Source organism: Leiobunum rupestre, chromosome 10 (genome assembly GCF_980474605.1).
Source record: "Leiobunum rupestre chromosome 10, qqLeiRupe1.1.hap1, whole genome shotgun sequence".
Classification (NCBI taxonomy): Eukaryota; Metazoa; Arthropoda; class Arachnida; order Opiliones; family Sclerosomatidae; genus Leiobunum; species Leiobunum rupestre.
In genome coordinates this window covers 39623153-39641499 of record NC_143393.1, presented here as the reverse complement: position 1 = coordinate 39641499, position 18347 = coordinate 39623153, and the positions used below count along the sequence as shown (strand labels likewise).

At 36.9% G+C, this 18347-nt stretch overlaps 1 protein-coding gene across 3 annotated transcripts in view; it reads left to right on the top strand.

The window, feature by feature from the left end:
- Nucleotides 1–847: 847 nt before the first annotated feature.
- Nucleotides 848–18347, top strand: part of LOC149925660 (solute carrier family 35 member G1-like) — a 57440-nt gene continuing 39940 nt past the window's right edge. Inside the window, exons 1-3 of one of the 3 annotated variants that reach the window (XM_090160572.1) lie at nucleotides 848–1170; nucleotides 10005–10444; nucleotides 12611–14049. In XM_090160572.1, coding sequence (XP_090016698.1) covers nucleotides 1168–1170; nucleotides 10005–10444; nucleotides 12611–13313 — 1146 coding nt within the window. In that variant the 5' untranslated portion in view covers nucleotides 848–1167 and the 3' untranslated portion in view covers nucleotides 13314–14049. Of the gene's footprint in view, nucleotides 1171–9297; nucleotides 9680–10004; nucleotides 10445–12610; nucleotides 14050–18347 lie in introns of those variants that run through there. The other 2 variants (XR_016476957.1, XM_090160571.1) reach the window with 2 other exon arrangements.

Here is an 18347-nt window from a genome sequence, read left to right as displayed (position 1 = left end):
CGAGAAATTGCAAAAACCGACGGGAAATTGAGAAGTACCGAAATCCGACGAGACCTCCGGAAATCCGTCGAGAAATTGCAAAATACGACGGGAAATCCCGAAATCCGACGAGATATTGCGAAATCCGACGAGAAATTGAGAAGTACCGAAATCCGACGAGACATCCGGAAATCCGTCGAGAAATTGCAAAATCCGACGCGAAATCCCGAAATCCGACGAGAAATTGAGAAGTACCGAAATCCGACGAGACATCCGGAAATCCGTCGAGAAATTGCAAAATCCGACGGGAAATCCCGAAATCCGACGAGAAATTGAGAAGTACCGAAATCCGACGAGACATCCGGAAATCCGTCGAGAAATTGCAAAATCCGACGGGAAATCCCGAAATCCAACGAGGTATTGCGAAATCCGTCGAGAAATTGCGAAATCCGACGAGAAATTGAGAAGTACCGAAATCCGACGAGACATCCGGAAATCCGTCGAGAAATTGCAAAATACGACGGGAAATCCCGAAATCCGACGAGATATTGCGAAATCCGACGAGAAATTGAGAAGTACCGAAATCCGACGAGACCTCCGGAAATCCGTCGAGAAATTGCAAAATACGACGGGAAATCCCGAAATCCGACGAGATATTGCGAAATCCGACGAGAAATTGAGAAGTACCGAAATCCGACGAGACATCCGGAAATCCGTCGAGAAATTGCAAAATCCGACGCGAAATCCCGAAATCCGACGAGAAATTGAGAAGTACCGAAATCCGACGAGACATCCGGAAATCCGTCGAGAAATTGCAAAATCCGACGGGAAATCCCGAAATCCAACGAGGTATTGCGAAATCCGTCGAGAAATTGCAAAATACGACGGGAAATCCCGAAATCCGACGAGAATCCTGAAATCCGTCGACAAATTGCAAAATCCGACGGGAAATCCCGAAATCCGACGAGAATCCTGAAATCCGTCGAGAAATTGCAAAATCCGACGGGAAATCCCGAAATCCGACGAGAATCTCGTAATCCAACGTGGAATCGTGAAATTCGATGAGAAATCCCCAAATCCGTGACAAAAGTTTAGAAATACGAAATCCAACAAGAAATATTGAAATAAAGCATAAAATTCCCGTACACATTTTTGGTGAATGTCCGAACCCTTGGATATGTAAAAAAAATGGTAAACATTTTAGTTTGAAATATATATTAAAAAATACGGATATCGATTTTTTTTAAGGTCGGGGACGGTTAATCATTATCCATGTTTAAATTGATTTTTTTCCGGAAAAAAATGTAAACAAAGAAATTTACCGGTTAATATTTCGGAAAATGATTAAAAAACATGTATTATTCGTAAAATTTGAGCTTTTTATCGGAAAAAACGTCGTTTTTCCGATTAATTTTACAAATTTATCAAAAAATTAATCGGATAATACAGAAATATAAATTACTTGATCAAAACTATTTACGAATAATTTTGAGAGCTTTATCTATTGAATAAAAGTTAACCATCCCCAGCCTCTAATTTTTTTTAAAAACAAGGCAGATGGCACCGCCAACCTTGACATTTCCTAATAGTTCTTTTTATAAAATAACCTTGGCCATCTTGTTGAAATGTTGCCTCCCCGCGTCAGCTGTGGATCCGTTTTATCTCCCACTAAAGAGTTTATGAACTCATTCTTAGGCATTGGCTGAACTATTCCAGGGCAACATTTCAACAAGACATATTATAAAATCAACTATTCAACTTCTGTGATTATTTCTCGTGATTACCCCACGCTAGCTGTAAGCTACTAATGGTATCGGTAATAATCGGTTAGATAGTGGTATCTGTAATAATCGGTTAGATATCGGTACCTGTACTAATCGGTTAGATGTCTGTACCTGTACTAATCGGTTAGATATCTGTACTTGTACTAATCGGTTAGGTATCGGTACCTGTACTAATCGGTTAGATATCGGTACTTGTACTAATCGGTTTGGTATCGGTACCTGTACTAATCGGTTAGGTATCGGTACTTGTACTAATCGGTTAGGTATCGGTACCAGTAATAATCGGTTAGATATCGTTACTTGTACTAATCGGTTAGATATCGGTACCTGTACTAATCGGTTAGGTATCGGTACCAGTAATAATCGTTTAGATATCGGTACTTGTACTAATCGGTTAGATATCGGTACCTGTACTAATCGGTTAGATATCGGTACCTGTACTAATCGGTTAGGTATCGGTATCGATTTCCCGAATCGAAAATATGATCAACGTGTAGCTAGAGTCCAAGTTACGTTGGTCTGTAGATGGTGATTTAACCGATTATTCCCATTATTTAACGAAAATAAATCTGAAGTCGGTTTTGTAATCGGGGTTCAACACGTCATCAAAAACTTGAATTTCATATTCGGAAAAAAATAAAATGTTTTTCCAACAAAGTCAAATTATCGTTCCAAATACTAAAAATTATAGTGTCCAAAACATTCCAATTTGAATCCAAAAACCCCGAGTAACTGTTGTGTTCGTAAATAATCGTATTTAGGCCATGAAATGATATTTAATTGGTAACATATTTACATCATAAAATTAGTGCAAAGGTGGGAACATTCTTATCTCCTCTTGATCTCCACCCATGGCCCGCGTATCTTTACCCCTCCTTTACATGAGCGCCCCCTATCGTTCTAAATACATTTTATGGTGCATACTGAGTTAATATAACAGTAACCAAGGCTGAGCGCTATATAATAACAGGTGGTTTGTTTTCGCGAGTTATCGGACTAAAAGTGTTTCTTTTTCCCCTAAAATTTGTTATTCGCCTGTTCCGGTGATGGTAGTTTGAATCCCAAACCCCAGCGTAACCAACGATGAGCGCTATAATAACATAGCCTGTGAGTCTCGTCACTCTAAATTTCTCAAAATATGGTGATGTCAATGTTCAGACTCCCGGTAAAAATATCGGTTCTATTTTAAGAAATCTAAAAGTTAACATCTAAAGGCTTTAGATATATTTAAAATGTTGCCTTTCTTAGCACGCATTACAATTATAAGGTGATGTGGCTTCTGACATGCTCTGATAACAGCTAGCATATACTTCTTTTTGGCGGTAACACCATAATTACGGAGTAGTAGGCCAGCTATATTTTGGTTTTCTCTTATTTTTCCATTAATTTAAACTTTCTTTAGTTTAATTAACCCTCTTATATTTTCCATTATCCGCTAAAATAAAATTGCCAGTGAACAAAAATAGTGGTAGTGCTAACCACATCTAACAAGGTTCAAGGATGACTTTTGAACGGTTGAAAGCGTAAGATCTTTAATTTTACCAATCTGACTTTCGCGTTTCAAATAATAGAATGGGTTGATCTGATCTGAAATATCTCACAGTCTCAGATCGTATTTTACAATTCACTCTTCGCCACAGATTATTCTATTTAAGTTTTAAATTTGAATGAATTAATATTCAAATTAAATTAAAATTATTTTAGCCTGCCAAAATTATTTGTCTGCTATTTCGATAATAGCAATATTTTATTAAAGTTGAAATAAAGCCCAATTCACACTATTCAATTAATTGGGCCACTTAATTGAAACCAACTAATTGTAAGCAAGAAAATTGAATAGTGTGAACAGAAAAATTGTAACCATTGTTCCAACTTTTTCTGTTCACACTGTACAATTTTCTTGCTTACAATTAGTTGGTTTCAATTAAGTGGCCCAATTAATTGTATAGTGTGAACTTGGCTTAGATGTACAGCTCAATCAAATTGTACACCCAAGCGAAAAAAGTTGCGAATTGATCAACCAAAAAGTGTAAGAACATTAATTTAATTCCCTGCCAATTAGTTGGACAAGTTTGGTGGACAAACTAATTGACCTTTAAAAGTTGTATCGTCTGACGCACCCTAATTTTGAAAGCAGAATGTTTGGGCAATTTTAATTTCGGAGTTAAATGATCAAGCCCTAACGCTAGCTTAATTTGACTTAATTAATTTTACACCCAAATTTGCAATGGTGTAGTGGCAGCTTAGGACTTGAAACACCAAAATTAGGAGTTTACCGCTTGACACAGATGACCTTTAGTGACTCGAAACTTTGAGCTACATTAAGTTTATATTTAACTTATAACTCGAATTCTCATCCAATCATCGAAAAATCATAAACATTTAAAACCAAGCAAAAACTTTAAACTGATCAACATTCGGAAACTGCCTGAAAGTTATAAATCGTTTAACCATATTAAAATGTACGCGATTCAAAGGTTCAACAAAGCTAATAAACCCAATCAAAATTTAGAAAACCTTCAAAAATAAAAGTAAACCACCTCTAAATGTTTCCAATTAAACCACTCAATGAGGACCTGGGCTTGTCTCTCGCATCAGGAGCAGTGCCGAATTAAGGGCTAGGCCTACTAGGCACAAACAGGGCCGTGCTTAAGGGGGGGGGGGGCGAGCCGGGCGGTCGCTCAGGGCCGCTAAAATTTTCCCATAGGGATGTATATACTGGAGGGCCGCTACACTCAGTTTCGCCCAAAAAACAATTTGTGTACAAAAAAATTAGGGGATTTTCCCATGCTATTTTACGTAGAGAAAGTTGAAACTTGAGTTGTGAAAAACATTTTTGGTTTCCATGGCAAAACGAATGTCCATTGAAACTTTTCCCTTTAATCTGAGAGTTAAGGTCCAAAAACCCCCATTTTGAGAAAAAAGAGATTTTAGATTTTTATCGGTAATAATTGCAATTGTTATCAAATAAAAGGTGTTTCCATAAAATAAAACAACAACAAAACTAAAAGTGCAAGATGTTTTTCTCCGCGTCACGAGCTTTTTAGTATTTATTCGCACATGCGTTTCGCATGTGGACTTCTAATTCTAAAATATTTATCGACTTCCGCGCGTGCTCTCTTCAATAACTATAGCTAGTGACGTAGAAAAAAACATTTACACGTGACCTCCCGTATTTTATAGAAACGCCTATTGAAATATACTAAATAAGATTAAAGCAACTTTGAAATTAAGTAATGAGTCAGTCCAATATGAAAACCACTCTTGGATTCTTAGGTATTTCGACTAGCGTGTTTTTGTACAGAAGCAATAATCTTCAAATTTTCGTGCTTATTTGTCCATCTTAATTTTCAAGATAGATACCACGACATTTTATAACTTCTTAAAATTCCCCAATATTTTCCTCGACTTTTCGGGTCTATTGTTACATTCGCTGAAGTAAATGGCGATCTCGACCCTAAAAATTATGATCTCAACCTTGAAAATGATATTTGTGACCTTCAAAACGATAAACTTAAAAATAATATAATCAAAAATAAAAATTATAAACATTTCGGTCAAATTAAAAAAAATTAACACGCTTGAATTTTAAATAAGTATTATTACGAATTTAAACTGAAGATTTGTAAATTTGTTTTAGAAGGCAACCTAGGACCAGGAAAGGTCAGGTATATAAATTTATTACAATCATAACTCTATTTTACATAAATGTGTGAGTTGTTCATCGTTCTCGACTCCTCGTGTTAAATTTTAATAGAGAGCCATTTATAGATTGACGTTTATTGCACTTCACACTAACAAGGAGACTACCCGAGGTGGTTATCACCGATTTTGTTGAAACTCGGGGGTTAAGTAGACCTTATGGTAGTATGAAAATTTCCAAAGGGAAAAGTTGCAATGGGCTTTAGTTTTCCCATGGCAAATGTTTTTGATCTCTCAAAACAAAAAAATCTCCATTTAAAAAAGCATGGGATTTTCTCGGTTTCACAGGGTAAAATTTGAAAAACCTACCCAAAAAGATGAATTTGACCTATTTTGGGTAAAATTGATCAATGATTTTGGCTAAAATTTATTAATTTTGGTTAAATTTTAACAAAATTTGGGTAACCGAGAAAATACAATGCTTTTTTAAATGGAGAGATCAAAAACATTTTCGATGGCCATAGGAAAACTAAAGCCCATTGCAACTTTTCCCTTTGGAAATTTTCATACAACCATAAGGTCTACTTTACCCCAGAGTTTCAACAAAATCGGTGATAACCACCTCGGGTAGTCTCCTTGTAAGTTAACAGGGTTAATAGACGTTTTTTGGACTTCACACTACGCTATTCGGTCTGTAATAGACGTTGTAGGGACTTCACACTACGTTACTTAAGTCTAATATACGTTTTTCGAACTTCACACTACGTTATTAGGGCTAATAGACGTTTTTTGGACTTCACACTACGTTATTCGGTCTGTAATAGACGTTGTAGGGACTTCACACTACGTTACTTAAGTCTAATATACGTTTTTCGGACTTCACACTACGTTATTAGGCCAGTTTCGTTTTTAGGCCTAATAGACGTTTTTAGGCCTAATAGACGTTTTTTGGACTTCACACTACGTTATTCGGTCTGTAATAGACGTTGTTTGAACTTCACACTACGTTACTTAAGTATGATACACGTTTTTCGGACTTCACACTACGTTACTTAAGTATGATATACGTTTTTCGGACTTCACACTACGTTATTAGGCTTTTTTCTACCAGACGGTTTTGAGGATTATGTAAACACCTTTACCCTACGTTATTATGGCTAATAGACGTTTTTTGGACTTCACACTACGTTATTAGGCCTAATAGACGTTTTTTTGGACTTCACACTACGTTATTAGGCCGGTTTCTTCCAGACGGTTTTGAGGATTATGTAAACAAATTTACCCTACGTTATTAGGCCTAATAGACATTTTTTGGACTTCACACTACGTTATTCGGTCCGTAATATACGTTGTTTGAGCTTCACACTACGTTACTTAAGTATGATATACGTTTTTCGGACTTCACACTACGTTATTAGGCCTGTTTCTTCCAGACGGTTTTGAGGATTATGTAAACAAATTTACCCTACGTTATTAGGCATAACAGATACTTTTTGGACTTCACACTACGTTATTAGGACTGTTTCTTCCAGACGGTTTTGAGGATTATGTAAACACCTTTACCCTACCTTATTAGGCCTAATAGACGTTTTTTGAACTTCACACTACGTTATTCGGTCTGTAATAGACGTTGTTTGAACTTCACACTACGTTACTTAAGTATGATACACGTTTTTCGGACTTCACACTACGTTACTTAAGTATGATATACGTTTTTCGGACTTCAGACTACGTTATTAGGCTTTTTTTCTACCAGACGGTTTTGAGTATTATGTAAACACCTTTACCCTACGTTATTATGGCTAATAGACGTTTTTTGGACTACACACTACGTTATTAGGGCTAATAGACGTTTTTTGGACTTCACACTACGTTATTAGGCCGGTTTCTTCCAGACGGTTTTGAGGATTATGTAAACAAATTTACCCTACGTTATTAGGCCTAATAGACATTTTTTGGACTTCACACTACGTTATTAGGGCTAATAGACGTTTTTTGGACTACACACTACGTTATTAGGGCTAATAGACGTTTTTTGGACTACACACTACGTTATTAGGGCTAATAGACGTTTTTTGGACTTCACACTACGTTATTAGGCCGGTTTCTTCCAGACGGTTTTGAGGATTATGTAAACAAATTTACCCTACGTTATTAGGCCTAATAGACATTTTTTGGACTTCACACTACGTTATTCGGTCCGTAATATACGTTGTTTGAGCTTCACACTACGTTACTTAAGTATGATATACGTTTTTCGGACTTCACACTACGTTATTAGGCCTGTTTCTTCCAGACGGTTTTGAGGATTATGTAAACAAATTTACCCTACGTTATTAGGCATAATAGATACTTTTTGGACTTCACACTACGTTATTAGGACTGTTTCTTCCAGACGGTTTTGAGGATTATGTAAACACCTTTACCCTACCTTATTAGGCCTAATAGACGTTTTTTGAACTTCACACTACGTTATTCGGTCTGTAATAGACGTTGTTTGAACTTCACACTACGTTACTTAAGTATGATACACGTTTTTCGGACTTCACACTACGTTACTTAAGTATGATATACGTTTTTCGGACTTCAGACTACGTTATTAGGCTTTTTTTCTACCAGACGGTTTTGAGTATTATGTAAACACCTTTACCCTACGTTATTATGGCTAATAGACGTTTTTTGGACTACACACTACGTTATTAGGGCTAATAGACGTTTTTTGGACTTCACACTACGTTATTAGGCCGGTTTCTTCCAGACGGTTTTGAGGATTATGTAAACAAATTTACCCTACGTTATTAGGCCTAATAGACATTTTTTGGACTTCACACTACGTTATTAGGGCTAATAGACGTTTTTTGGACTACACACTACGTTATTAGGGCTAATAGACGTTTTTTGGACTACACACTACGTTATTAGGGCTAATAGACGTTTTTTGGACTTCACACTACGTTATTAGGCCGGTTTCTTCCAGACGGTTTTGAGGATTATGTAAACAAATTTACCCTACGTTATTAGGCCTAATAGACATTTTTTGGACTTCACACTACGTTATTCGGTCCGTAATATACGTTGTTTGAGCTTCACACTACGTTACTTAAGTATGATATACGTTTTTCGGACTTCACCCTACGTTATTAGGCCTGTTTCTTCCAGACGGTTTTGAGGATTATGTAGACAAATTTACCCTACGTTATTAGGCATAATAGATACTTTTTGGACTTCACACTACGTTATTCGGTCTGTAATAGACGTTGTTTGGACTTCACACTACGTTACTTAAGTCTAATATACGTTTTTCGGACTTCTCACTACGTTATTATGCCAGTTTCTTCCAGACGGTTTTGAGGATTATGTAAACACTTTTACCCTACGTTATTAGGCCTAATAGACGTTTTTTCGACTTCTCACTAGGTTATTAGGCCTATAATATAATTTTTTTAGACTTTACAATACGTTATTACACCGGTTTCTCCCAGACGGGTTTGAGGATTATGTAAGCACCTTTACCCTACAATTATGCAAATCGGCAAACACGTTTTTTACCATTACACTGCATCCCACAATCTAATGCTATAAGCAGCATAATTAAAATAAGTACGGTACTTCGCATTGTTTCAATACTAGTCGTATATTTCTGCTTGGGGATTTTTAGACACTAGACTAGGGGACTCCTTGCTGAACTAAACTTCAGTTGGTATGACACTAAACCTTGATTAAACAATAACTGTCGTACATAAAAATTTAGAAAATATTTAACTTTTATTTATTGACTTTAACGAGGTAAAGATGGTTTTTAAAATTATTGTCATACTTATTGTTATTGTGTTACTTATGATAATGTCTAAATACGAAACAACTGCAGCGATAACTGAAAATTAACGTGAGATTCGTTGCAGTAACACTACGCGGTCGGCACGTGCATTGGAACACTGACGAACGTCTGAAAAGAAATGAGAGAGATTAACGGAAAGCGATAACCAAACAGCGATTAAAGCTCGCTAATCGCCTATTCGTCCTATCGACACCGGGGCAATGAAACAGGCTAATAAGTCGAGCTAAATACTGCCAGCTACCGTCGACCAATTTATAATTGTTAATGAGGCCCGTATTCAAAACATAATCAGTTGAAACTGTAAAATCGCTGTCGAAGTACTTTCATAGCGCTAGCTTTAGAAATCTTAAAATAAATAATACATAGAGATAACTAGAGATTTGATGTAGTTGTAGAAACCCATTTACGTCAATTCAACACAATGTTTTTCGAAAAGGTAAAAGTGAATTTTTTTGATACACAGGAGGGTGGGGGGGTAGAAATTTTAGGGGGATATTGAAAATTAGAAAGTAGCCCCTTTCGACATTTCATACACCCCCCTTAAAAAATGTATTGAATTAAAACCGGTTGGTACGGAAGCGTGTTTAGGATAAAAAAAAATAGGTTACCAGACATTTTTGGTAACATAACGAAGGGGGTACAGCCTGCGCCGTTTCGTATTAATAATAAAGAGGAGGTTAATTCGCGCGTTCAATAAAAGATGGAGCAACTGGCGGCGGCGTTACGACATATACGTATAATTTTATAACAGATTTTTCTAGGTTTCAGATTACCAGGCGGACAAGGCTTTGCTGACGCTATTCCAATACAGCTCCGAAGACTACGACAGCGATTTGGAACGGGATCTCGATTATTTTCGAATCTCGAAGCGAATGCAGGACATTGAAGTGGACGACGCGTTGGTCAGGCCCGTTTCCAACGCCGACAATCGACCGCCGGATTCGTTCTTGCGACGGAATGTCCTCCTCTTTAAGGGTATCTTCTACGCCTTCCTTTCTGGCGTCCTCCTATCGTTGACCTCGGTCACGGTCAAATTCTTGACGGACGTCAATCCTGGCGCTCTATCCACCTTTCGTTTCGTGGCAATCGCCGTTTTCATCCTGCCGTTCGTCGTGTGGGATCGTCACAAGATTTGGAACCGGCCTTTCCTCGGCCTCTTCGCCGCCCGGGCCGTGTTCGAGTCCGGGAGCATCTTCTTTCGGTAGGCCTTGGTCACTTTTTATTATTATTATTCGGTCGCGCGCAATCCCTCACTCTCTCCTCTCCCAGAACTTGATACGCTTCGGTTCTGGATTTCCTCGAAGACGACAAGGAAATGTTTCACGCGAAACCCTAAGCCTTAATTATGGCACGTGTTGGGCCTTTACGCGGCGCCGGTATATTGATAGGCCCTACTTGTACATGGAAAACAAGTCGCCCCTTAGTGTTTACCTATTTGAAAAATATTTATACGAAGACGCGTTAAACTTTACGGATTTTTCGTGATTAACGCGGTTTTATTTAAACAATTTATAACGTTAATAATTTATCAATATACGTATAATCAGAGGTTATGTTATTCGCGTGGACATTCGAATTTTGGGAACAAAATTAGATATAATAATGATCTTTTAAATATTGTATGGGCGCAATATTATTTGTATTATACATTATGATATGATATAAATTATATTTAAAAAAGTGTAGGGTGAAATATGTCATGTACATCGATAAAATATGGTTTGGATATTCGCTACCAATGAAAACTGCCTCGAGCCTGTGAAGGTAAACGTTTCATTTCAATGACCTAAATGACTGCTTCTCAATAAGAGATAAACTTCTGATAACATTTATAGCTCTACCATTCATTAGATTCGAATAGTTAACGATAAAAATTTAAAAATATTAGAAGTTCTCAATTTTGCTTAAAGGTCTAGAGGTCGAGGACGGTTAATTATTATCCATGATTAAATTGATTTTTTTCGGGAAAAAAATGTAAACAAAGAAATTTACCGGTTAATATTTCGGAAAATGATTAAAAAAACATGTATTATTCGGAAAATTTTAGCTTTTTATCGAAAAAAACGTCGTTTTTCCGATTAATTTTACAAATTTATCAAAAAATTAATCGGATAATACAGAAATATAAATTACTTGATCAAAACGTTTTACGAATAATTTTGAGAGCTTTATCCATTGAATAAAAGTTAACCATCCCCGACCTCTATAAAGGCCCGCAGAATATTTTGAAAAATTCAGCCCAAAATTTAAGGTATCTCCTCCATTTCCAGTGGCGTAACTAGGGACCCGCAGAGCCCGCGACCGCGGGGGGGCCCCCATGACATTTTCACAAAATAGGGGGCCCTTTCGTCTTAAGAATTAATTTTTTGCTACGAAAATTGTACTAACGCTTGATAACCAATAAAAAAGTTTTTTTTAAAAAGGGCCCTTTTGATATCCTGCGGGGGGGGCCCAAACGTTGTCGTTACGCTACTGTCCCTTTCCGTCGCGTGTATTACTTCCTGCTGCCCAAACACGTGAATATTTAACAAAACCACTTAATTCAAACTATTTTGTGCTCAAAACACGTGATTATGAAGCAAAACCACTTAATTCAAACTATTTTGTGCCCAAAACACGTGATTTAGTTGAAAAACCACAATTCAAACGAATTTGGGCCCCAAACACGTGATTATGTTGCAAAACCACAATTCAAAACGATTTTGTGCCCAAAACACGTTAATATGTAGCCAAACCACATAATTCAAACGATTTTGTGATTCTTTAAGTTTTGTTAAAATTTTCTATGCACTCACAAGGAGACGACCCGAGGGTTTGGTAGACCTTTATGTTACTTGAAAACCCTAAAGGAAAATGTCTCCATAGGCAACCGTTTTGCCGTGGCAACCAAAAATGTTTTTGACAACACAAAATGGAAATTTTCCTATTGAAAATAACTTGGGAATCTGACCAATTTTAAAAAAATTAAATTTTTGAAAATGCTAAAAATAGAAAATATAAATAAAAAAATAATGAAAAAGTTCGAAATTGTTTAAAATTTTACAGGGGGGGGGGGACCCTTGAAATTGATCAGATTCCCATGTTATATTCAATGGGAAAATATCTATTTTGTGTTCAAGCTCCATGACGGTCTACCAAACCCCCGAGTTTGAACAAAATTGGTGTAACACCTCAGGTCGTCTCCTTGTCAGTACTTTCTATCTCGATGGTTCCATCTCGAAATAATTTTTTTGCACGCGACATTACCACTGGTTCTAGGGGGTTTAAAGGGTAAATGAACTAAACTAGAGCCTAGAGCCAGTTAAGCCTGAAATGAAGTTGAAAATCGGTGATTTACGATGAATAACAATGAAATATTTTCCCGTAGATACTACTGCGTCCAAACCCTGCCACTGGCCGAAGCCAACGTGATCATTTTCAGCAGCCCAGTGTTCGTCGCCATTTTCGCGCGCATCTTCTTGAAGGAGAAATGCAGCTTAATCACCGTCATCTCCCTGATCACCACTATGTTGGGACTAGTACTCGTGGTCAAACTACCGGCCATGTTAACTTCCAGCGACCACGTCGCCGATCTCAGCGACCCCACGCGACTGGCCGGGACCCTGTACGGACTGGCTTCGGTCTTCTTCAACTCGTTGTGCTACATCTTCATCCGCAAAATTAAAGACGTTCACCACACCATCATCATCTTCTACTTGGGTTGGATGTCCGGTATCGGGAGCGCCATCCTGACCGCTTTCGTCGACGGATTCAGCGTCCCAACCAAGTGCAACCACGAAGCGGCCATCTTGGTCTCCCTCGGTGTCCTCAGCATCCTGGGCCAGATGTTCTTGACCAAGGCGCTTCAGCTGGAACAAGCCGGACCCATTTCGATCGTCAGATCGGGCTCGGACATTGTTCTGGCTTTCTTTTGGCAAATCTTATTCTTCGGTGAACAAGCGGACGCGTACAGTATTTCCGGTGCCGTTCTAGTCACCATCGGCGGAGTGTTACTTAATTTCCGGAAGTGGTTACTCTCCCTACCAGAAAAATCCGCGACGAGAAAGAAATTCAAATTATTTACCCTTTGATTTTTTAAAAACGGTAATGACTCTTGATTTTTGAAGTGTTAAAAGATCGACACGCCGTCTGCAATTGACGCTCCAATAATTCATCCTCCCAGGAGTAATATTTCCGAGAGACAGGACCTGCAAATCACGGTTTATGTAGTGCTTGTTAAAATAATGGAAATTTTTCACCTTTACGGCAACAAGCGTTCTGCTTACGAGTGAAAAGTTTCCATTATTTCCACAAGCACTATATAAACAATACCTAGCGGGTCCTGGCTCTCGGAAATATGACTTCTTGGCGATTTCCTGGGAGGATGATTATCCTCCTCCCTGATACATATCAATAAAATTATCCCGGTATTTCATTGGCTCAACGAAGTCATTCTATTTAAGCATAAATAAATACCAGGGAGGACATAAGCTTGCCTTAAAGCTATCACCTTATCACGAGAATCGCTACGGAAACATTGTAGATCTTTTATTTCAATTATCATTGTAAAATTCTACGGATCTAAGTCCTTATATAGTAATTTATTTTTAGAATTATTCGTACCCGTATCGGGCCTTTGTAAATTTTTGTATAAATGAAAAGAAAATTGAAGAATGCCTAAATATTCCTATAAGAGAGATTATACTCTATAAACTATTCGTGAAAAATTTCAACTTATTTTTTAATAATGTTATTGTAAGCCCAATTTTAGCTTTGTATATTATCTCGCGAAGAGTCTCGAAATTATTAAATATTTTATAGTAATGATTTTATTGATTTATTTTAATACATTATTAATTGATTATGTATCATCTAGCGTTTAAAATGGTTTTCACTGTTTTCAATATCATTAGTTAATTAATTATAAGGTATGAATGTGAATATTATACATGTATACGTAAGTGTATAATATTGTTACATAAGTCTGACACTTCCCATTCTTCACATGGAAAAGTTTTACTGAGAACTATTTACGAGACCGACTGCATTACGGGCGTCGTCTCAGTTTTGCGTCCGCTTGCTCCCGCGTCACACTTAGCCTTTGACAGCGCCTCGCTAGGGGGAGATTTTTCATCTTGTGATGACGTCACGCCGTTACTAGCTCTCAATAAAATATTCCCCAAAGTGACAAACTTATGGAACAAAATTTTAGATTTATGATGAATATCATTATCTTCTCGACAAAATCACCAAAACTAATTTAAACGCTGTTGGTGATTATTAATCCGATAAATAATAAGTCCTTAAATTTCAGTTTCAACTATTTGCTATAAATAATATGAATATAAAAAAAAATATAATTTTCTGATCATGATATTATTTCGCAACGTATTTCTGTAAATAAAGGTATAAATAATTAAATATGACTATTTCTAATAGCTATTTTTATAAAGTAACGTGGCCGTCTTGTTTAAATGTGGCTCTGACGTCACAGTCTCTTACTTTGACAAGGCTACGAGCGCGCGCTACAGTCGTCAGAGGCATATAGGTTTTTTCTAACGCGCGTGCAAACCGCTCGTGCGAAGAATAAACTAAAAAAGCTGGATCTTGTGGAAGAACAACATTTTAACAAGCTGGGCAATACCACTTTTATTTTATAAAATCCACTCTTTCCTAATCTTAAAATTAAATATTTCACCGCGTACTTAATAAATAAAATAGATATGGTAATTTTATGATTTTAATATTATTTCACCACGCACTTAATAAAAATATACCTAATATAAATATGATAATTTTCTGATATTGGAATTAATTTTTTCAGCACATACTTAGTAAATAAATTTATAAATAATATAAATATGATAATTTTCTAATCTTAATTTTAAATATTTCACCGCGTACTTAATAAGTAATATAAATATGGTAATTTTCTAATCTTGATATTATTTCATCACATACTTATTAAAAATATACCTAATATAGGGTGGTGGCGTGTAATTCTGGACACTTTTTAAAAATCGATATAAACATAACCCAATAACTAATTTGATATGAATACTTGATAGCGAATTCCATAATTTGAACTTTCGCGCGTCTTTTAAACCTATTTCGAGTGAAAATCATCTCATATTTATATTTCTATGACCTTTTTCTTGAAGCTAGTACCCGCTTCTAATTCCAGACACTCTCTTCTAATTCCGACCACCGGCTTCTAATTGTCCGCCCTCTTTTAATTCTGGACACTCTCTAAAATATTATAATTTACATATTTAAAAATTACCTAGACTATAATAAAAATTTAAAATTATAATAAAAAAATATAATACAAATTAAAAAATTATAACACGAATTAAAATATAATACACGATATAAATAATATAAATGTAAAAATATTTAAATATATATTTCTATATTAATAATTACAAATTAAAAATATATTATAAATTATAGGCCTAAATATGATAATTTTCTGATATTTAAATTAATTATTTCAGCACGAACTAAAAATAAATTGATAAATAATATAAATATGATAATTTTATAATATTGGAATTATTTAACAGCGTACTCAATGTTTTTTTTGCTTGCCAAGGCCACAGTTATAGGTATGGAAAATGAATAACGAAATAAAATTATCCTCATAACTCAACAATTCAATTGTTTTTTGGCGCACTTCCTCGACTTTGTCTAGTAATAAAAGCTCATTTTTTTCCCGTTGACGGAAGCCCCAAAAGGAAAAAAAAACCATATCTCGGAAATGAGATGTCAAAAGCACACTGCGAAGTCGTTTTCGATTATAATTGCCAGAAATGGGCGGACAAAGCCGAGAGACCAAACAGACGTTTTTGATGGTCCAACCGTCCAAAACAATAAACGCCTGCCCCTTCTTAGAAGCCATCCTCGCCAATGTAATGAAAATACCGTAAGTCCCGTTTATTATTACTATCCCAGTCGATTGCTTCCGTCCTCAAGGGTATCAAGTGGTTGACTGGCTATAGCGCTGTCACTACGCGGGGAGAGGACCTGGACTGTTTGAAAACTGGGAACAACTCCTTCCGCGTTGAGATTGCAAGTTATCTCCCTACTGGTTAAAGGGGTTTTCCCTCGTGTACTTCAGTTTCATCTTTCCATAAAAATCAGATAATCAGCTAGGCCAGCGGTTCCCAAAAGGTGTTCCGTGGAAGGGTCACAGGGGTTCCGAGAATTCGCAGCGCGGCCATCTTTGTTTGTGTCAAGGGTCTTTTAAAATAAGTAAAAAAAAATTAGTTGGTGTTCCGCCAGAATTAGGTGCATAATTTAGGGTTCCATAACAAAAAAATTACGCTGAGGTAGGTTAATACCCAAGGCACCATCTAGCGACTTTTATCACCTTTAAGGGGGAAGAATACAGTAAAAGCCTCTTTTTCGTCCAAGCTGAACGTTTCTGTTTTAACAATTACATAATTGAATTATATTTTTCCTATTAGGCTGAACCTTCCTCTAGCGCTTAAAGTCATTTTGATAATTCTAAATTCATAGTTAACGATATATAAGGTCCTAACTAAAGGGTAGTTTGGGCGCTTGCTCAACTTGTTTAGCTTCGGGTGTCCGAATTAAAACGTAATAACTTAATTACTTTGAAATTTAAAATTGTCAAAATTATTTTAGTCACGAAACAAGAGGCTGTTCTACACTTAAATATTAATTTTATAAGTTAAAATACAAAATTAAAAGAGTTCAGCTTGATATAGCGCGAAAGTAGACAATGGCCACTGTAGTCTTCCCCCTTAATTCAGGTAGCCGGGTGAGATTGCGTAGGAGGGTAGTGGCAAGCCCCTAATGCCACGTGAGCCTACAGCTCCCTACACTTACAATTAACGTTAACCTCAACAAGTTTTAATGGAAAACCCCTTTAACCAGTGGGGAGATAACTTGTAAACTCTACCGGAGAAGGAAATAACAGGTAAGTTTATCGGCGCTGGCAGCTGAACAGGATATCCCTTTATAAAATATTATATTAAGGGATATCCTTATAAAGCCTAGATTATTATTATCTCGGTTGCGCTACGTTATTTGGTACTATCTTATAAATTCTAAAATTTTCAAGATCCATGGAGAAGTTATAGTTATAATCTTTAAAAGACTAGGCTCGTGGGCTTCTTTTAACGATTATAACTACTAGACTATCTTTTTGACGTTGTACTCCGCGACAAATATAAACAAACAAATGTCACCACACTATTGACACCAACCCTGTACAGTAGAAGTCCTCGAAGCTTATCTTATCTTAGGAGTACCAAATTGTGATAACATCCAGTTGACGATGTGGTTAAATTGGCTCCTTCAATGATTCAATTCATATAGAAAAAACATACTTTAGCCTTATCAGAAAATATTACGCGAGGCCTAGCGCCTCCGATTGGAAAACGCAGGAACTTAAATATTTATACACTAGCACGAAGATATTTTATTCGTTATTGAAGAAGTATTTCTCTTTTGACCGAAGTAGGCTTCTAAGCAATACGTAGATCCAGCTGTCACCTAGGAGCAACAAACACAGCACCCCACCAAGGATCCTATATGTTAGAAGGATAGGTAGCCCTCCGGCCAGCCCGTGTTTTCAAAACGCCGGCAGCGCCGTCGATATTAAGAGGGCCTCTAAACGTGGGACGTCTTGTTTCTATTCCCTCAAGGACCAATTTTGGCGGTGCTTCCTCCATGTTTTGTCCTTGACGGAATCTAAAGACGGATTCTCTATCGCGCATGACCCACCGACGGTGCTGCCATTTTTCGTCCCTCGCCTCATATCCTTCTAACATATAAGATCCTTGACCCCATATAGGAAAACGCAACCCGTCAAAAGTCGTGGATTTTCTTGCGTGAAATTTTCATTGGTTAGACGCTTTAGCTCCTGTGGCCGTCGGAAGGGGAAAATTCCGAAATTGTCTCCCCCCTCTCCGTAAAACGTTCAGCGTAAAGGTTCATCCAATGAAATTTGTACACAACACTGCGTTAGCGTGTTTAAAGGCTAGCTGCGTTCTCTTTGTGTTTGTAATTGCTCCTAGTCCGAGACTGAGCTATATTATCCCAAGCAACTAAAGGCCGATTTCACCGCATTGCATCTCATCAACCACTCGTAGTAG